Below are 19,887 nucleotides of genomic sequence, written 5' to 3'. Positions count from 1 at the left end.
GAAGACAGAGGAAAGCAGAGAGACTTGCCCCCAGGTCACTGGACAGTCTGGTGGAATCCAGTCCTACTTCCTCTTACCCAGTCTTGGTTAGAAATCACCATCTTTACCATTTTTAACAATTTATTCTTACCAAGTGTCATCACAGGCTATCATGTCCAAATCTAAATGATGTATTGAGCCCTTTACTACAGGCAGCCACTATCAGAGAATCAAAGCTCTGTAACAGGCCGGAGTTTTTCAAATAACCACAGATTGTTGACATTGAATGTTTTCTTTGAAGCTTCACATTTATGAAGGGTAAGTGCAACAAGCTAATTGTCCAGGGTTACCCATGAAAAAGGCTCAGGTATTTATCAACTCATACCTATGGTTAAATTATCCCCTCTCTTAAAAAGGAATACTAAATTCTGGAGGACCAAAGTTCTTATTTCCATAGTGCAATATAAATGTGGGTTTATGTTTGCAAATAAAGTTGCTGAAACTTCACAGTATAATATGGGAATTCCTTTGGCATCCAAGTGTGAATCTGACTCAGATTGAAATTATTAAAAAGACACTGTAATGGGGGGAAGGAAGGGACTGGGGAAGGTCTGGGGAAGGAAGGGACTCTTATTTGGGCCAGAGATAGAGGCAATGTCCAGGGCCGTATTTGAGAATTTTAGAGGGTCTCTGCTGTATCTGTTAACTTCTCTGATTCTCCTAGAGAGCTCATCTATGGCTGTGGCTCCATTCATTACTTAAAAACTGAAGAAAACAACCGGGTCAACATTTTCTGTCTCAGTTTTTCTCTGTGCTGACTTCTCACATCTCCAAGTACCTGTTGCATATTTTCTCTTTGATATTCTCTGGGTCTTTGATATCTCAAAGAGAATAATTTATCTCCTTTGACAAACCTAAAACCCAGTCTGACTAGCCTACGTGTCCTTGGCACCAATGTTTTCAAAGACATTCTCTCTCATTAGCTCGTGGTCATCATTGTTTCCCTTCCTGTCTCTCTTATGCTCTACAGAAGCTTTATTTTATTAGTTCTTTTTTCACAGGCTCTCACTTTTACTTTTTCCGTGATCTCCCTTACTTGGACCCAGATTTCTTCTTGCCTGCACTGTTGAGATAAGATAACCTTGTCACACTGGTTTCCTGCCTGGAACTTTCCCTGCTCCAGTCTAATTCATAGCCCACAGGAATAGCCTGAGACCAACTGAGAATGATTGAATCCAGCTTGTTAGGTTAAAATTGGGGCCAAAAATAGGCTCTAAAAAGCTTAAACAAAAGTTTTTACTGGAATTCCTCCCCGACATGTCACATGAAGGAGGAATTGGACTGTTCCCGGGTCCAAGAAAACAGCCATTGAGTGAACAGTAAGAGGGAGCCAATTTTAGACCCATGGTAGAGGAGCCTTCCCTGGATCCGAGCTATGGTACAGTGGAACAGTACTAGTAGTGTATGAGAGTGGGTTCCCTGTCCTAGGTAATCACTTCTCAGGGATGTTGTCACAGGCTTACCTACTTCAGACCACATAACCACTAAGGTCTTTTCAAACTCCAGATTTTTGCAACATAATCACAGCCCTCTCCATCTCTCTCTTTCTCTCTCTCTCTCTCTCTCTGCCTCCCACCTACTGGAAATCCAGAGTCCATTTTTGCTCCTCCATAATTCCCTAATTCCAAATCCTATGGTGGATGAACATACTGTCTTTCTCCAGACAGATGTTCGCCTGCTCACCCCATCCCATGGCTTTTCAGTCTAGGTTGCTGCCACCTTGGGTACTTAAGTAACCTGGAGGGTAGTTTTGGTTATTGAATACCTTTTATGTGCCAGGTTCTGTGCCCAGAATTTCTTCTCATTTTTATTGGTACAGTAACCCTGTGAAAATACTGTAGGGTTGAGATTCTTTTTAAACTGATTTTAAAGAAGGGAAAACCCAGTATCATATAGGTGGTATGTGGCAAAGCTGGGACTGAACCAAGGTTTTCTAACTCCAAGTTTCGTGTACTTGAGAAAAGAGACCAAAGGAAGGAGGGGAAGAGTGGAGGTCCCTCAACCCTGGGCTGTGGATTTTGTGGGATAGGAAGCATGTTCACAGGGAATCCTACATATTGAAAAAGTACATCTGGCACTTTTATCTCAATGAGCATTAAACTATATGTGTTGCCAGCAAAATTTATAAACTCTGCTGTTTAAAATAGTTACCGAAAGCTAACAAAGAAAAAAGAGGAAACTATAATATATTTGACTAGAACATAAAAGAACACTAATTACAGTACATTTTTATCATATGCATAATCATCATGTAATATTGTACAAATGTTCATGTCCTTCAATGTGTGTTACATTAACATTTCATGAATTATTTTTAATTTGAGCACTACAGTGTTTTAATATGCCTAGCTTTCAGGTAGTATACTATCTAATCACAACTTAAAAAAAATTGGAGGTGTTGACAGTAGAGCACTAATAGAAAGAGGTTTGTGAGGTAATGGACATGGACATTACCAGCTCTGTGTGTTGCACATAATAAATGTTTATTGGATCTAAGTCTAGCATCTGTACCAGGAATGAGGTGAAAAGTCATGTCATTGGTTTGTTTTATTCCCTAATATAAGTAACCACCCAGATTTTCAAAAGCATGTACCCTTTGACACAATCATCTCACTTTTAGAATTCTATACTCACAGTCAGGCCCCTATTGTTTATGACCCCATCTTTGTGAGCTGAAAATTAGAGAAATCAGAAAAGAACTAACAGTTGTTGAGTGCCTACTATATGCCAGACACTTTAGGTTTATCTGCTTGATCTTCAAACAATCCTGAGTAGTAGATACGTTGCCTCTCTCTTAAGAATAAGAAAACTGAGGCCCATAAAGGCCAAGCATCTTGCCCAAGATCACATAGGTAGTAAATACCTGCCTTGGAATTTGATCTCATATATCTCTGGCTCCAAAACCCATACTCTTCCCAATATACAAATGATTTAAACATTGGATTCTGTGGAAATGTGTGAGGTGGTGAGGGAGGCCAAGGGAAAGGCTGAGTGGGAGGAACTCATCTCCCACCCTCACTTCAACCAGAGCACCTGGTCGAAAGTGCAATTACAAAAGAATTTTAACCATTCCACTACATCACATATTAGTATGGGAATTTAACATTAAAAGGAATTTTTTAGTACTAGAATTAGAATTATAGTTATATAATACGTACTGAGAGGTTGGTGTCTTACTAAAAATGACATAATCTATCATTATCCATCAGCCAAGGAGACCTAAGTGGATTGGAAAAGGCACCCAGGAGTCATAAGCATTGATTTTAATTAAATCGATTTAATTTGGAATTTTGCAAAGATGAGTGTTGGGAGGTTTGAGATAATGGTCACCTAATCCTAGGCTTAGCCTTCAGAGTAAAGATTCACACCGAGAGTCCCCACAAAGCCAGATGGACCTGTTTTGGTTACATGTTAACAATGTAGTATCAGCACAACTTGATGTTTCACTTAAGCTACCTAACAAAACTGGAGACACCACCACACTGATGTGTGCCAAACTTGTTGCTATTTTAGGAGAGGGCACCTGAACTTTAATCTGTCTGACTTATTTATTTGTTTATTCATTTATCCGTTCATTTATTCTGGAGGTGGAAGGAGGTTGACTACAAGGTATTTTGCCCAGGGAAGTGAACTGGAGATGAGCTCTTTGAGACCTGCTCACTGCACTAAATCAGATTTTTGTGGTTGGTGTTTTCTTATTTAAAGGTGTGGAAACCTTTCAAAATGTTTGAGTAGTCTTTCAAACCTCTCACATACCTTTATTACTTTAAGGTGGGGGTAGGGATGGTATGGGAGGGGTGTTAAATTACTTTCCCTAGGGGGAAAACAACTAAGCTTTTCCCCATTACCCAATTGTGTTACAGAGTCCTGTCAGTTCCTATAGAGCAATAAATGCAGTTTCAATGGATAAAGGCTGAAAAAAATCACAATATTAGCCCACAAATGGAGGTGAAAATGAAGAGGTTAAAAAGTATATTATTTGTTTGAAAAGTACCCAGGATCAAAACTTCTTAGAATGTAAGAGCCCAAGTGAACCCCAGGCTCTTTCCTCAGGCAACAGAGACCTCTGGCTAGAGAAATGTATTTGTAGTCTCCTGCTCGAGATTTTCTCTGATTCTTATTTTATTTTTATTCCAGTTGCTACATTGATGGCCGGGTGGTCAAGGTGATGGACTTCCTGAAAACTCGCCTATTAGACACACTCTCTGACCAGATTAGGAAAATTCAGAAAGTGAGTAAAAATCTCTGGGGAAGAAGAGGAGTGAGTTTGGGGGTAAGGCGAGGAAAATGTTACAGGGTTCCAGCTGGATATTAGCACTGTGGGTAGAAAAATAGTGCAGTCTGGATTTGCATGGCCAAGAGGTACCTCTCACAGCTGATGATTGCCGTTTATTGCTTTTCAGATTAAGAAGGGTTTGAATATACCATATCCAAGTTTAAAAGCTTCTCTATTTTAATAACAAACATTTTGGAACAGTTGACTTCTAAATTGTGAGTGTCTTAAGGGAAGAATAGGTTTACTTTCTTTTTGCAGGAGTTTATTTTGGGTTAGTTTAAGGAGAGAATGATTACATTCATTCAGTGGAATTGTGGTCTGGTGTATTGGCAATTCTGAGCCACATTTACACTATTCCTAGGTGTCTTAGAATCAGCCAAGTAACATCTTACTTTTGTAGAGATGTTGGGGAAGATAAGGTTAAATTAAGCACTTGTATGTAGGTCCTACTGGCACGACACCTGTGGTTGGTAGTTCTCAAACTTGCATACAATCAAAATCACCAGAGATTGCTTGTAGTTTCCAATCTCACTTCTGATGTTCTGATTTAGTATGTCTGGAGTGGATCCCAGACATCTCTATTTTTAATAGTCATCTGTCAAATGATTCCACCCAATGCAGATCACGTTTTGAAATACACTAGATTAGTAAATTCTGAACTGTGAGGATCTTATGTCTACAGTTTCCATCTGCCTCTACAAAATGGTGATATCTCATCTTTAGTTTCCTAGTCAGGTCCTTTTCCAGGGAATGAGGACCTTTTGAACATTCAACTTTCTTTTGAGCAAATTAAACACATCTTTGCAGAAAAATAGCAACAGGTAGGCCCCCATTAATATGGGATGAATGAGGGGAGTTCCCCGGTGGTCCAGTGGTTAGGACTGCATGCTTTCACTGCCAAGGGCATGGGTTCAATCCCCGGTCCGGAAACTAAGATCCTGCAAGCTGTGAGGTGTGGCCAAAAACACAAAATATATATGAGATGAATGAATAAATGAATGGGCAAATAAATGAATGGCTCATTATAAAATTAGTTGTGAAAAAAAATATTATTTGGAGCAATCACAGAAAAGCACTTTTGATTGCTAAGGGGGAGGTCTGTATACTTTTCTGTATTCATACCAATGCCATACTCAGATTACAAAATAGCTTTTGGAGTCTTTAGAGGCTGGGGGGCCTCAGGACTTCTGAATTTCTGCATCCCAGTCTGATCCCTCTGAGGATCAGGTGCACTGACCAGCACCCTTATCTATCACTGTCTTCTAGTAGGCAAAGCCTAGGAGAACTAAATGATTTGAAATATCTCTGTCAGTCTCTTTGACATTCACTTAGTTTTTAATATTTAATATTTACTGAGCTTTTAGCAAGTAACAGGCAAAGTGCCAGGTGCTGAGGATACAAAATGTAATAAGACATGGTCTCTGCCCTCAAGGAACTCACAGTTTTAAGGTTTAATACTTACTTTGAGCAGGTTGAAAAACATATTACCTAATGGAGTAGAATGTCAGCCTGTTGAACACTACAGTTTTCTAAGCACATTATGCTAATCCAATATTAGTTATTGGCCTCTAAAAAGAGGGGAGGAAATTTCTTTCCTCCATTCATTCTTTCATTCAGTAGATATTTATTGAGTGTTTACTGTGTTCCAGGCACTATACTAAGTTTCTGTATTACAACAGTGTACAAGACAACAAGTCCTTATATTTTTGGCTTTTCCAGTTTTGAGCCTAATGATCTGATCAAAGGATTGTCATTGGAAGTAAAATGATTCAGTGGTATCATGGCACTGTGAGTGAAGGTTGTAACTGTGTTCATGTAATTCTTTAAGTAGAATAGGTAGCTCTAGGTCAAAGCCAAGACAAATGGATTAGGAGTTAGGTTCTTCCCTTTCTCCCCACTACCCAGTACTCTCCACCACTGCATACACCTTCACCATCACAGAATGTTCAGAGACTGAAATAAGTGGCTAAACTCACCTCCTGAATTGGGCAGGCAAGGCCAAAGAAACTTAGAGTAAAGGGCTCAAACCCTGTGCTCAATTGAAATTCAGACCTTTAAAAACATGTTTGATGGACTTGGAAGGGGAGAGCTAAGTGCGGTTGCAGGGGGGAGCAGTGGAGTCTCCAAGAGAAATAACCTATATACAGAAGGCACCTGGCAGGGGATGGCTACAATTAGCAGTAGGACCTGGAGTCACCTTTTGGCTGTTGCAAATACAACATGCTCAGAGGTCCCCTCAGGCTTATGTTCCTGTTCCGGTTATGTCTTGCTGTGCAACAAATGACCCCAAAACTTAGCGGCTTAAAACAATCATCTATTATGACTATGAATTCTATGGGTCAGGAATTCCCATAAGGATAACTTGTCTCTGCTCCATTAGCTTCAGCTGGAAAACTCAAAGACTGAGGTAATTCAAAGGCTGGCGACTGGGATCATCAGAAGGCTCGTTCACTCATGTATCTGGCAGTTGGTTGATGTCAGTTGTCAGCTTGTACCTTTGTGGGGCTGATAACGGGAATGCCTCTTTGTGTAGCCTGGGCTTTCTCCCAAGGTTTTAAAGTCAGATGCCCGAGAGAGAGCCAGGTGGAAGCTCTGTCACCTTTTCTATCTACCCTCAGAAGTCATAGGGCATCACTTCAACCACAGTCTATACATTGAGACAGTCACCAAGACACATAGGGATTTAAGACAAGAGGAAATAAACTTCTCTGGATGGGGAAGTGGCAAGGTTCTGGAAGGGCATATAAGACCAGAAATATTTTTTCAGTCATTTTTGGAAAATACTGTCTGCCAAAGTTCCATGCTCCTTGTTTCATTTAGTAGCTCATTCAGTTATTTCTCTGACTGGTTTTCTTTTTCCAATTCTCTTTTGCAAAGCTCTTGCCAGATATTGCCTTAAGTGGGTATCTGCTAGGGGTGTTGCTGGATCACAGATTCCTTGAGCCTTGATTCATGGGATAGACCTTCTATTGGCTACAGCAGCCTGGACCCAGTTGTTAGGGTCTTGAGGATGAGAGTCTCTACCAGATATGCCAGGTACTGGCCTGACTTGGGGAGATGAGGGCTGGGAGACCAGAGAAGGGTCACCAAGATTTTCCAGTTGAAAAGTTACTTTGGCTGTTCCTGAAGTCCCCCGGGCGATGGGTGGGGGTTTGGGGAATTAGATTCCAGGGTACAAACTGGGGCAGAGTGATCAAACTTCTTCTTTCCAGCCCCCAAAACCAGTTTGGAGATGGACCAAGTAAGATTTTAATATGTATATAACTGGAACTCTCATCCAAAAGCTAGAAATGGAATCTTTGTTTCTTTTCTATTTTGAGAAGTTCAGAGAAGTCCTAATGACCTCTCCTTAGGTCCACAGTAATGGAAAAAGGACAAATTTCCCACCAAAACAGATTCATGTGAGACTGGTTAGATACACCAGTGGTGAGGCTGTTTGAAGAAGAGATAGGATACAGGATTTGAAGTCTAGTGGCTTGGGTTGTATGACCTTGGGCCATTCACGTAACTTCTCTGATTTTGTTTCTTCATCTGTAAAATGAGGATGCTAAGAATACAGTCAACCCTCTGTATCTGTATCCATGTGTTCTGCATCTGTGGATTCAACCAACCACAGACTGAAAATATACAAGAAAAAAATTTTCAGAAGGTTCCAAAAGGCAAAACTTGAATTTGCCATGTACCGGCAACTGTTTACATAGCACTTACATTGTATTAGGTAGTGTAAGTAATCTAGAGATGATTTAAAGTACATGGAAGGATGTGCATAGGTTATAATGCAAACACCATACCATTTTATATATGGGACTTGAGCAACTGCAGATTTTGATATCCACAATTGTTCCTGGAACGAGTACTCGACAGATAGGGACCACTGTATTATCCCCCTTCCCTCTTAGGGAGATGAGGAAGGTCACATGAGGCCCTGTTTTGTTAACTGCTAGTGAATGCTAGTTCTTATTGCTATTATTATTGTTGCTTCAGTTATTGTGGTTATTTTTTTTTTTTTTACATCTTTATTGGAGTATAATTGCTTTACAATGGTGTGCTAGTTTCTGCTTTATAACAAAGTGAATCAGTTATATATATACATATGTTCCCATATCTCTTCCCTCTTGTGTCTCCCTCCCTCCCACCCTCCCTATCCCACCCCCCCAGGCAGTCACAAAGCACCAAGCTGATCTCCCTGTGCTATGCAGCTGCTTCCCACTAGCTATCTACCTTACGTTTGGTAGTGTATATATGTCCATGCCTCTCTCTCACTTTGTCTATTGTGGTTATTTTTAATAATAATTTAGGTAACTGGAGAAGCTTCGTGTTACCTTTATCCTCAACTTGTTCTTTGCTTTTTTCCTCTTTCCTCTTTCTTTGAACCCTGGAGAATATGATAGGTGATTTTTTTGGCACCTGAAACCTGTGCCCTGTGCTATGCAGCTGCTTCCCACTAGCTATCTACCTTACGTTTGGTAGTGTATATATGTCCATGCCTCTCTCTCACTTTGTCTATTGTGGTTATTTTTAATAATAATTTAGGTAACTGGAGAAGCTTCGTGTTACCTTTATCCTCAACTTGTTCTTTGCTTTTTTCCTCTTTCCTCTTTCTTTGAACCCTGGAGAATATGATAGGTGATTTTTTTGGCACCTGAAAGGCAGTGCTAAAAACAGTTGTGGTTTCCAAATTTGGACTGCCACTTAAGAATTTTCAGTTTTCTGAGCAGTGGGTGAATTCTGGTTATGTGAAAATCTACGTGATGCATTTGAAAGCCTAACAGAGACAATGTTTGGACAACCCACTCCTTTGCATGATCCACACACTGTCTCCCTTCCATTAGAATGAGGATAATCATCTGTACTTTGGGAGATGAGTGAAAGAGTTGAGAATCTCTCAATGAGGGCAAGAGTCAGACGGGAAAGTGAGAGATGTTCAGGATACAGTGCAGATGGTATAGCATGGATAGCTGGGCTGACTCCAAAACAATAACATAAGAAGCAAGATGAACCACTTCGGCTTAAGTCACTTGGACTCTATGATTTGTGTCTTCATCTCCTAGAGGAATCAGAGGAGGAAATAACACTTTTTGATATTATTTTCAGCAATTCAATAGGCACAGGAAGGAGTTGGTGAAATCCCAGTCATAAGGGAAGTATTTCCAAAAGTACTGTCCTTATGATTGCATTTTGAATACTAAATAAAATGAACAATTGGCTTCCCTAATATTTGAAAATTTCCTTCCTTCCTCCCTTCCTTCTTTCTTCCCTTCCTTCCTTCATTTATCAACTGTTTATGGCATTCTTGTATCTTCCAGACTCCTGAGGATAAAATGGAGAGCAAGACTGGTGTGGTGGTTATCCTCAAAGACCTTATTGGCTAATGGGAAAATAGTTAATGAAGCAAGCAATGATAGTAAGATGCAATGATTCCTATAACAGGGGACGTTTCGGGTGCTATAGGAGCCCATGGTGAGATGTATCTACCTTAGTTTATAAAGGAAGGGAAATTAGGGAAGTCTTCCCAGAGGAAGTGACATTTAGGCTAATTCTGAAAGGGTAGACACCTTCTAATTTATACAGGTCTTCTTAGGGTGTGATCAGAGGACTCTGATATATATGGTGGAGGGAATGGTTTACATGATTTATAATATGACCATGATCATTCTTTTGTTAATATCATCATTGCTTATGATTGCTCATAATACTTAATAAAGATTAATTCTTTTGAAATCTCAATAAATGCAGTAACATTATACCCCTTTTTCCAATATAACCTAGTTGCAGTATCATGGAAGTAGGTAAGGCAGAGGAATATTTAATCCTTTGGAAGTAACGAATAGATTAAAAAGGAAACTTTTTTCTCAGCCAACTGCTGGTTTACCTACTTATATCAAAGTATATCAAAGGGGAAGAGGGTGAAAGAATAACAGTTATTCTTGAGGATCATAGAATAACTGGATGCACAACTAAAGGAAAATGAGGACAATGACAATGTTAACCTTCTCTAATGAAGAAAAGTGGAAAATGAAAATACCTCAGTAGGGTAAGAACAGTAGTATCACTACTGGAAAAAAAATCACTGTTTCATTGATTGATTCATTCATTCACTCATTCATTCATTCATTCAATAATGTTGACGGCTTATTTCAATGTGCCAGTGCCTACCATAGTGCCTGTCACTTGGCAGGTGCTCAATCAATATTGGAGGGAGGCAGTTAGGGAGTAGAAGGTGAATGAGCAGAGTAAAATAGTGGGAGAAATGTAAAAGAAGCAAAGTAATGTGTATGTCTCAATCGCATTTGGATCCACTATTTCAGCTGTTCACATGCAAAAGAATCTAGTCTGCTACTAACTTTGTAACATAGTGTTGACTAGATAGATATTGATTTAGGCAACCAAAAATGGGCTATGCCTATATGTAGGCACAGTAGGAGAGTATCTTCTGGGTATGCTTAAGGGTGAAAGAAAGTTCTCTTTGTGGCTCAAAGTAACATTTCAGTCAGTTTGCTAATGCCAGATATTTCATTTTAGAAAAATAATTTTTCATTTTACATTAGGGGGAGGATGCAGAATGTAAATAACTTGAGAAGGGGCAAACTACACTGATTTAAAGTCACACTATGGTGTTAATATCAAATAATCCTTTCCCAAGAGCAGGGTTTTTTTCTTTGCAATAATTTTAGTTTATTTAAAAAAAATTTTTTTAATTGAAGTATAATTGAATTGCCATGTTATGTTAATTACTGCTGTACAGCAAAGTGACTCAGTTATACATATTTGTGCATTCTTTTTCATATTCCTTTCTATTATGGTTTATCACAGGATATTGAATATAGTTCCCTGTGCTATACAGTAGGACCTTGTTGTTTATCCATTCTATTATACCAGTTTGCATCTGCTAATCCCAAATTCCCAACCCAACCCTCTCCCACCCGCCTCCCCCTTGACAACCACCAGTCTGTTCTCTATGTCCATGTTTCTGCTTCTGTTTCATAGATAGGTTCATTTGTGTCATATTTTAGATTCCACATATAAGTGATATCATATGGTATTTGTCCTTTCCAAAAGCAGGTTTTGATTGAGGGGAAGAGAAACACAGGGCAAAGAAAGACTTAAGAGAGCCAGAGGACCCTAAACACAAACTGTGCCACAGTAATACCTTAGGTGACATCCAGGTGTGAGTCTAAGTTTTATGGGGCTGGAAGCTTATACAATGGGGACCTCTTTAAGAAAAAGAAAACAAAACAAATTTGCACGTTTTAGAAATATATCTGACCATATTAACACATTATCATGGCCCTTCCCAGGACATTAGTAGAGGCCTGTGAAAATGGGGAGCTGGAAGTTGACGAGCTTCCCAGTAAATTAGCCTCTGTGACTCAACTTGGCTATCTGAAAATGGGAGAATATGTCCCAAGGGAAACTTTGGCTCTTCTCTTTCAGATACAAGACACTGATGATAAATAGGGGAATCTAGCTGGAAAGGTATGTTTACCACAAAAGAGCTCCAAAGTTTCGGTCAGTGTCATTCCAAGAACCACATTTCCTTGATTCTTGTGTTTCTTAAACACAAACAATTATAAAATGTAACATCAATTTAATAACAGCTGAGGGGAGAGAGTAAACAGCTGGCAAGTTTCTTTTGATGAAAAACATTCTGATTTCAAAACCATTAAAATGTGGAAAATGCATCATCAGCTGACAAAAATATAGTAATTGTATCACCTTTTAGGCTACAAATGCCATCTATTGAGTGCATCATATATTACTAACCCATTGAAGAAACCAGTAATTTTTTTCAAGGCCACACTTGCTAAGTAGTAAAATTAGAACTCCTAACTCCAGGGCCCACACGCTATCCAATACACCATTCTGAATCTCCCATGCTTGTTAACCATTAATTTTGTAGCCCATGGAATATTTATATTCCTGACCATCCAGGATTAGGAAACCTTTTTAAAAAGAAGAATACTGAATGTTCCTGGTGAAAGAATATCAAATTGACCTCTTGGTCAGTTGATATAATCTGGGGTGGGTGTCCTAGAAGTGAAAGCTGAATGAAAGTTGGGGTCCACAATCTTAGGTGATATCTAATATTATCACAATATTAAATAGTGGAAGCGGACAAGGATTTTCAGGGAGTGATTTGCATTCATTCACTGGACTCCATTCGTATGTTTCATGTGCACATGTATAGTGAGGTCCTGCTGTGTGGAAGGCAATGACCATATGAAGGACATATTGGGGGAAGGGCCCTGAGAACAAACTGCTACTTGGGGCAAAAATCTTCAGGAGGAAAAGGCAGCTTGGGGTGACCTTCTAACATTTCCACATGGAAGTGGGGAGATTACAGGGTTGTCTTGAACGAGAGGAAATTGCCTGAGGCTGGTGGAGCCTATGACTCGTCAGTAGGTAGACAGTAAGCCTGAGGGGTTGGTTAGTCATGGAGGAGGACTGGAGAAGGGAAGAAGAGTGTTTTATGTGCAGGTAGCTGCTGTCCAGTCTTTCCCTCCACCAGCACTTATCCTTGAACATAGTCATTGCTTTGGGACTGTGAAACTTTCTTCCTCATTTTCTTGCATATGATCATAATTTCCTTGCCTCCCCAGTGACTTTCTTTTTTGTGTATTTTCTTATTTTAATTTTATGTTTAGTTGCAATTACACTCAATTGCTTTTCTGTGGTTTGAGATAACAAGAGCAGAGAATACAATTTTAAATCCTAAAAATGACACAGAAACAGAAGCCACAAATTAAAAATTGATCTGATACCAAAAGAAAATGGGCAAATATGGCACTCCAGAACAGGAAGATGTTAAAAAGAAATTATACAGAAAAAATTAATGAAACTGACAGGAAGTTCATTAGACAGAAGAAATAAATCAGGAAGAATGTGATGAGATATTGGAATGGCTGAGCTCAGAATAGCTCGGCTTGTCTAACCTGAGAAGGACATATTAAATATGGAGGCAGTTTAGTGAACCAGAAGCTTCTAGGTCTCCTCAAACAGGAAAATTCAATTAGAAAGTGAACAGAGTCCCAGAATGGAACTGTGAGGATTTGATGTTTGCTCTTATGGTTTTGAGGTTATTACTTATCTTCTCTGATATCTACTCAGCACTTCCATTGGTAAAATATTACCTCTCACTTATTAACAAGTAAACTACTTCATTGTCTCATTATTTAACAAGTTTTTAATAAGCAAAGTGGCTGACAAGTATTTTATAGGGCACGCAAAATGGAAAAACAACGTGGCTTTCTCAAGCTGCTTATGGTGTAGGAGGGTTAGGCAAACAGAAAGTTACAACTCAGTATAATAAGGTCAAGGATAGCAATAGGTTCCAAGAACCTTGGAGGCCAGAGGAGAGAATTAATTTTCTGAAGTTTTGAGAAACATTTCACAGAGGAGGTAACATTTAAAATAAGCCATGAAAAAAAAAAAAATCAGACAACATGGATGAGGAGTGAGTAAGGGAGAAAGTGATCATCAAAAACCTAAAAGAAAATCATGTAGTTGAAAAATGGTGAGTCCGTTTTGTGTGGTGAACCTCAGATCTTGTGGGGACGGAGAGGAGAAAAGGTAGCCAAGGAGTGGTTATGAAAGGTCTTAGATACCAAGTAAAGGAATTGGTATCATATCCCATGGATCAGTGTTTATCACCATGATTCCACCATGTTTAACATGCTCCCATGGACAAGTAGATAAAATAGACTATGGGGCTGTGTATAGTTTACTGGCTCCTTTGCTTTTTTTTCCATGTTAGGGAAACATTTCATAATTCTGGCGAATGAAAAGAATATCATTGTGATAACATTGAATCTACTTTCTTTTATTTTTAAGTAAATAATTTCCCAAATCACTGTTTTCAATATTATCTGAAACAAGTCACTCATAGCGCATCTGCCAGATAGTCGAACAGACCACTCTGTGGGCACATGATTGAGTTCTGCTGCTGGCAATGGAAAGCCACAGAGGTTCTGAAGCTAGGGAGAATCTTGTCAAGTTAACAGACAGCAGCACTGTAGAGGATAGTCTTGAGAAGGTTACACTTTCAGGAAGACCAAGGGAGAAATGATAAGATTCGGAACTCAGGAAGGGACAGTGAGTGAGAAAGGAGAGGGCAGAATGGAATGATCCTGTCCTCTTCTAATATAGTAGGTAGCTTAGAGTCAAAAACACACAAGAAGGATGGAAAGAAAAATTGGAACATTACTGAGCTCTCACCTGGACCTCTTATAAATACAATAAGGAACAAAGAGGCAGGGGCACCCCTAAGAAGAGCTATGTGCATGGGTAAGGTTTAAGAAGCTCCCTAAAGCTATTCAGCTCCTTTTAACCAGTGACATAGGGGACCAGTTCTGGCTGCTTAAAGAGCTACTGCTCTTCTTGAAGTCCTGGGGGAAGTTGATTTGCAACTATATGAGATGCTGGAATTAATGGACTCCAGCGTCTTTTGGAGGGTGGGCCTCTTGCCAGGGCTGATTAGCCCCGCTGGCCTGTCCACTATTCCTGTTTTATTGCTTCCTTTCTCATTAAGGAAGGTGTTGGGTTTGGATAACCATAAACAACATGTCTGCTGCTACAAGGCTACCATCGCTTGCACACTGAAACCAGGCTCTCAGGATTCTTTTTTAAACAGATCACAGATTGAGAGAGACAGGAAAAGGAAGCCCAGGTTTGAAATTATGCCACAAAAAAGGTTATTTTCCTATTTTTACTGTTTTCTTTTAAAAAAAAATATTCAAAGTGGTAGGGAAAATAAAACTTAAAAGAAAAAAATCAATACTGTTTTTCTTTCTCACCCCTCCTCTCTCAGTATAGCCACACGAAGCAGTCCTGATGTCCTCAACCCCTGAAGTGAGAGGAAAGGGAGTTTGAGGGTTTCCCTTCATACCACCCTGCCCCCAGCTGGCCCACGGATTGTGAGCAGCCACTGGCAACTTGCTAAGCTGTTCTGTGGATGCCTCAAAGCTCCCTTGTCCACATGGGCCCAAGGCCTGAAGTCTACTGGGGACAAAAGAACTGCTCAAAGGGAGACAACCACTCGACTCCCCTCTCCCTTCACTTCAGTAATCTCAGCATTTGTACTTCTTCTCCCTCCCCAGACAATGTGTTCCTTAAAATAATCTTCATTGGCACCTCATTTCTCACCAGGAACTGTACCCTTGTTCTTTCCGGTCCTCCAGTTTTCTCTCTTCCAGCACAAGGGGGATCATATTTACTCAGAAAACCACAGTGTTAAAACTATAGCCCTCAGTTTCTTAGAGTTTCGCTTTCTAGGGGAATTTTGCAGCTGGTTCCATCTGTTTTTCCTGATTTTTTTCTATTCTCTTCTGCCCATGCTAATTTCCTCTACAGTCCCAACCAGCACCCAGCCTCAGCACCTCCCCTACACGTTACTATGATGGTCTTCTCTGCTCATAGTAGACACACAGTTCGTTAAGCCTCTCACCATGTCCGAAATAGGCCTTTCCCTGCTACTTAGCATACATCTGGTCTATTACCTACCACCACAAACGTATCCAAAAGAAAAGCAACCAACTGTAATGTTACATTGATCCAACACAATCTCATGTGCTTTGGACAAAGAGAGTTGTCTAGGTAACATTTGCTTTACTTTAAGCGCAAGAGGGAGGAGATATGGGGATATATGTATATGCATAGCTGATTCACTTTGTTATAAAGCAGAAACTAACACACCATTGTAAAGCAATTATACTCCAATAAAGATGTTAAAAAAAAAAGAGCTTACCATATGCCAGACACCTTTCCAAGTGCTTTACAAATATTAGGTCACTTAAATATTAGAAAATGCTCTCCTTTTCTAATTTTACAGCTGAGGAAATTAAGGCACAGTGAGGTCAACAGTGAGTCAATGATAAAACCAGGATTCAAACACAGGCAATGTGTGTAGAGTCCATGCCCCTAACCACTAATCAATTCTGCCTCACCAATTACAAGAAGTTTTAGATTGTTTCCTTCCAAATCTTCCTGCAAGTCAGAAGACAATTCAGATGAACTTTATTTACACAGGGGCTGTGTCCTTGCTGAGTCCTGTGTACACAGTAATTTGTAAATCCAACCATTTTCTGGAATCAAGTCCTCATTTAAAGGAACTAGACTTTAAAGTCCTTATATAAGGAGCTAGAGGGATCTTTCCTGACCACTGTCTAAAATATCAACCCTCCCCTCCTGCCAAGGTACTTTCTGTCACATTACTCCTTTCATTTTCCTTCTAGCACTTATTATTTCTAAATTTATGTTTGTGTGTTTATTGTCAGTCTCCTCCCCTTGACTAAAATATAAGCCAATGAGAGCAGAGACTTCTGTTTCATTCACTGTCTGCCCCTAGAACTCTGCTTGGCATATAGCAAATGCTCAGTATTTGTTGAGTGAATGAATAAATGCATTCGATAATGCCTTAATGTTTTTGGATGGACATCCTTAGCCCTTTTTCAGTCTAATTTAAAATATTCCCCTTAGGTAATTTCACCTACTCCTGTGGCTTTTTCCACCACTCTCAATATTTATCTCTGGCTCAGATCTTCAGATCTTTGTTTTTGAAATGACCGGCTCTGACCAGCTCTGGCTTTTTTTTTTTTGTCTCCCATATTTGTTGTTTATCTAATTTTAATTTCCATAATCAAATTTATTCTTGACATTTGAGGGATAGGAGCCAAGGGGACCTGCATAAGCATTACAAAATACTAATACATTTTAACATTTTGTATTTGGAAAGGACTTAGATTTCATCTACTTCAAATTTGTGGCTTTACATGTGGTGAAGAAATTGAAGTCCAAGGTAATGATGAGCCAGAAGTCTCACAGCTGCTGTGTGGTAGAACCCCAGACCTCCAGGACGTATTCCTCTTTCCACATCAGTTATCTGCCTATTAGCGTCTACCTCTCCTTTTGCTAATGATACATACACACAAACACACACACACACACACAGCTTTATTGAGGTATAATTCACATACCATAAGATTCACCCTTTAAAAGTGTGAAATTCAGTGGTTTTTAGTATATTCACAGAATTGTGAAACCATCACCACTATTTAATTTTAGAACATGTTCATTACCCACCAGAGAAACCCCATACCTATTTGTAGTCACTCCCCATCCTCCCCCCTCATTCTCCCTCACTTTTTCCAACCCTAGAAAACCATTAATCTACTTTCTGTCTCTATGGATTTGACTATTCTGGACATTTAATATAAATGAAAGAATATAATATGTGGCCTTTTGTGTCTGGCTTCTTTCACTTAGCTCAATGATTTCAAGGTTCATCATATTATACTAGTTACCTTTTTGTTTTGTTTAACCAAACCACCTTTCTCTAACTGCTTCAATCATTTCAATATCTTTGAGCAAAAATTAATCTTTGACTATCCTAGAAGCCAAAGGCAAAAAAGAAAAACACAGATATGTTACTTAGTTCCAGTTAGTCACAGCTCCAGATCCCGTCCGGGTGCAGCCTCTCTGCACATGGCCTGCCGTCGCTGCCTCCATCTTGAGTTGCGAAGGTGTACAGCCGCTTTGCGCTAGAAACTCTGGTCTGAAAGTGCTGGGTTTGAGGCCTCTGCCCGCTGCACCCTATGAGCCAGTGAAACTAGACTAAGTGCAAAAGAAAAGAAAAGAAAAAAAGTGGCCTGGAACCAAACCGGCAATATCTTTGAGGTCTGCCTGTATACAATTTGATGAATTTGGACATATGCAAACACTCATGAAACCATCACCATGATCAAGAGAGAAGATGGCGGAAGAGTAAGACGCAGGGATTACCTTCCTCCCCACAGATACATCAGAAATACAGCTACACGTGGAACTGCTCCTATAGTTCCAGTTAGTCATAAAGGAAGCACAAAGTTTATCAGAAGCATGGATGTTTTAAGGGGAATCATCACTGTAGGCCTTTAATTTCACCATATGACTGTCTTCTGATCATTTAAGGTATTTTTCTTGCTTTCTTATTTATACTATTTCCAGCTGCCCTTGGGTTGGGCACTCTGAGCAGTGTCAAGAAGGGTGAGAGGACCACCTTGTGGTGTCCTCAATGACTCTGGGTGCAAGGGGAAATTCTTTTTTTCTTTTTTTCTTTTTTTGCGGTACACGGGCCTCTCACTGTTGTGGCCTCTCCCGCTGCAGAGCACAGGCTCCGGACACGCAGGCTCAGCGGCCATGGCTCACGAGCCTAGCCGCTCCGTGGCACGAACCCTCGTCCCCCGCATCAGCAGGAGGACTCTCAACCACTGCGCCACCAGGGAAGCCCGGAAATTCTTATTTAATCTCTAACAGTTTCCAATTTGACCTCCACTATTAATTTTTTCTTCTATTTTTGATCATAATCCTTACTTACATCTCAAATTTTTAAAATATATTTACAACTTTAACCCTGAAAGGGTCAAGTACTTTACCAACCCTGATTTTAAAATAGGCCTCAAATAATGCATATTCTCTAGTAGATGCAGGGGAGAGAGCAGAGGGCAGGGAGCTATACATAGGGAGAGATGAAAAGAGGAATATGATTGCTTGCTAATGTCTGCCTACGGGTCTGGGAAAAGGAATGTTCTGGCATATATGTTACAACATACGTATGGTTTTTTTTTTTTTTTTTTTTAGACCTGAGGTGCAGAGAATTAATTACCCTCCTCAACTACAGCAAACTATTATCATCAGTTCATGCAAAGCCCTCCTTTTGTTTTAATTTTCACCTTCATCTTTAATCCCCACTTACATTCACCTCCCTTTTATACATGCCTTCCTTATGTCTTTGATATATGTCCTTAACAGAGATGTATCTTTATATACTTCTAGTGTTATTGGGTATGAATGAGTAATTACATAAATAATATTGTGCCATAAACCTCATTCTGTTTCTATTTTTTAAAAGCTCACTAAATCTTTAAAGCCTGTTCATGTTGCTGGACTTACATTGAATATATTGCTCTAACTGCTGCATAATATTTCATGTATGTATTTTACTTTTTCATTCCTCTAGCAATGGACACCTGCCACAAACAGTGACATAGTAAACATCTTCATACTTGTCCCATTAGAGACCTGAGGCAGAATTGCTTTGTTCTACATGTCTAGGAGAGGAATTGGTGGGCCGTAGGACCTAAATACACTACTGTCTTTATCCAGCCCCTCTTGTGCACAACCCGCATCCTCTCAGTCCCACCTCCTACTCTAGCCATCCCTGCAGAGACCAGAGCTAGGCAGCTGCACAGGCTGCAACCAGCTTGGTGCTGGTGTGGTGCGGGAGGACCTCTCATTTTCTGCTCTGGGACTTCTGTAAGGCAGAGTGTGGAATGGTGGGAACCTGCTCAGCACGCATGCCTGCACAGTGAAATGGGGTGATAACAGTCACAAGGCTGCTCTTGACCTTTGGAGAATAGGAGCCAAATGATGAATGCTTCCCCTGGTCACCCCCTGCCTTGGGGGACAGTTCTGAGACACAGTTCTTAAGGCTTTTACCAAGTTCCTTGTAGAATTGAGTATAAGTTGCCAGTAGTTACCAACTTGAAAACTCATTCTTGTACTGTTTTTTTCTTCTTCCTTTTCACAGCCCAGTTCTG

The 19,887-nt window shown here is 39.9% G+C and overlaps 1 protein-coding gene across 1 annotated transcript in view; it reads left to right on the top strand.

Annotated features, from left to right (window-relative positions):
• The window catches only part of HPSE2 (heparanase 2 (inactive)), a 268,280-nt gene that overhangs the window by 98,354 nt on the left and 150,039 nt on the right, over nucleotides 1-19,887 (top strand). The window contains exon 5 of the mRNA XM_007456244.1: nucleotides 4,177-4,270. Coding sequence (XP_007456306.1) covers nucleotides 4,177-4,270 — 94 coding nt within the window. The remainder of the gene's footprint in view (nucleotides 1-4,176; nucleotides 4,271-19,887) is intronic.

The sequence above is a fragment of the Lipotes vexillifer genome, unplaced genomic scaffold (assembly GCF_000442215.2).
Source record: "Lipotes vexillifer unplaced genomic scaffold, Lipotes_vexillifer_v1.1 scaffold184, whole genome shotgun sequence".
Lineage (NCBI taxonomy): Eukaryota > Metazoa > Chordata > Mammalia > Artiodactyla > Lipotidae > Lipotes > Lipotes vexillifer.
This window is presented reverse-complemented; position numbering and strand designations above follow the sequence as displayed.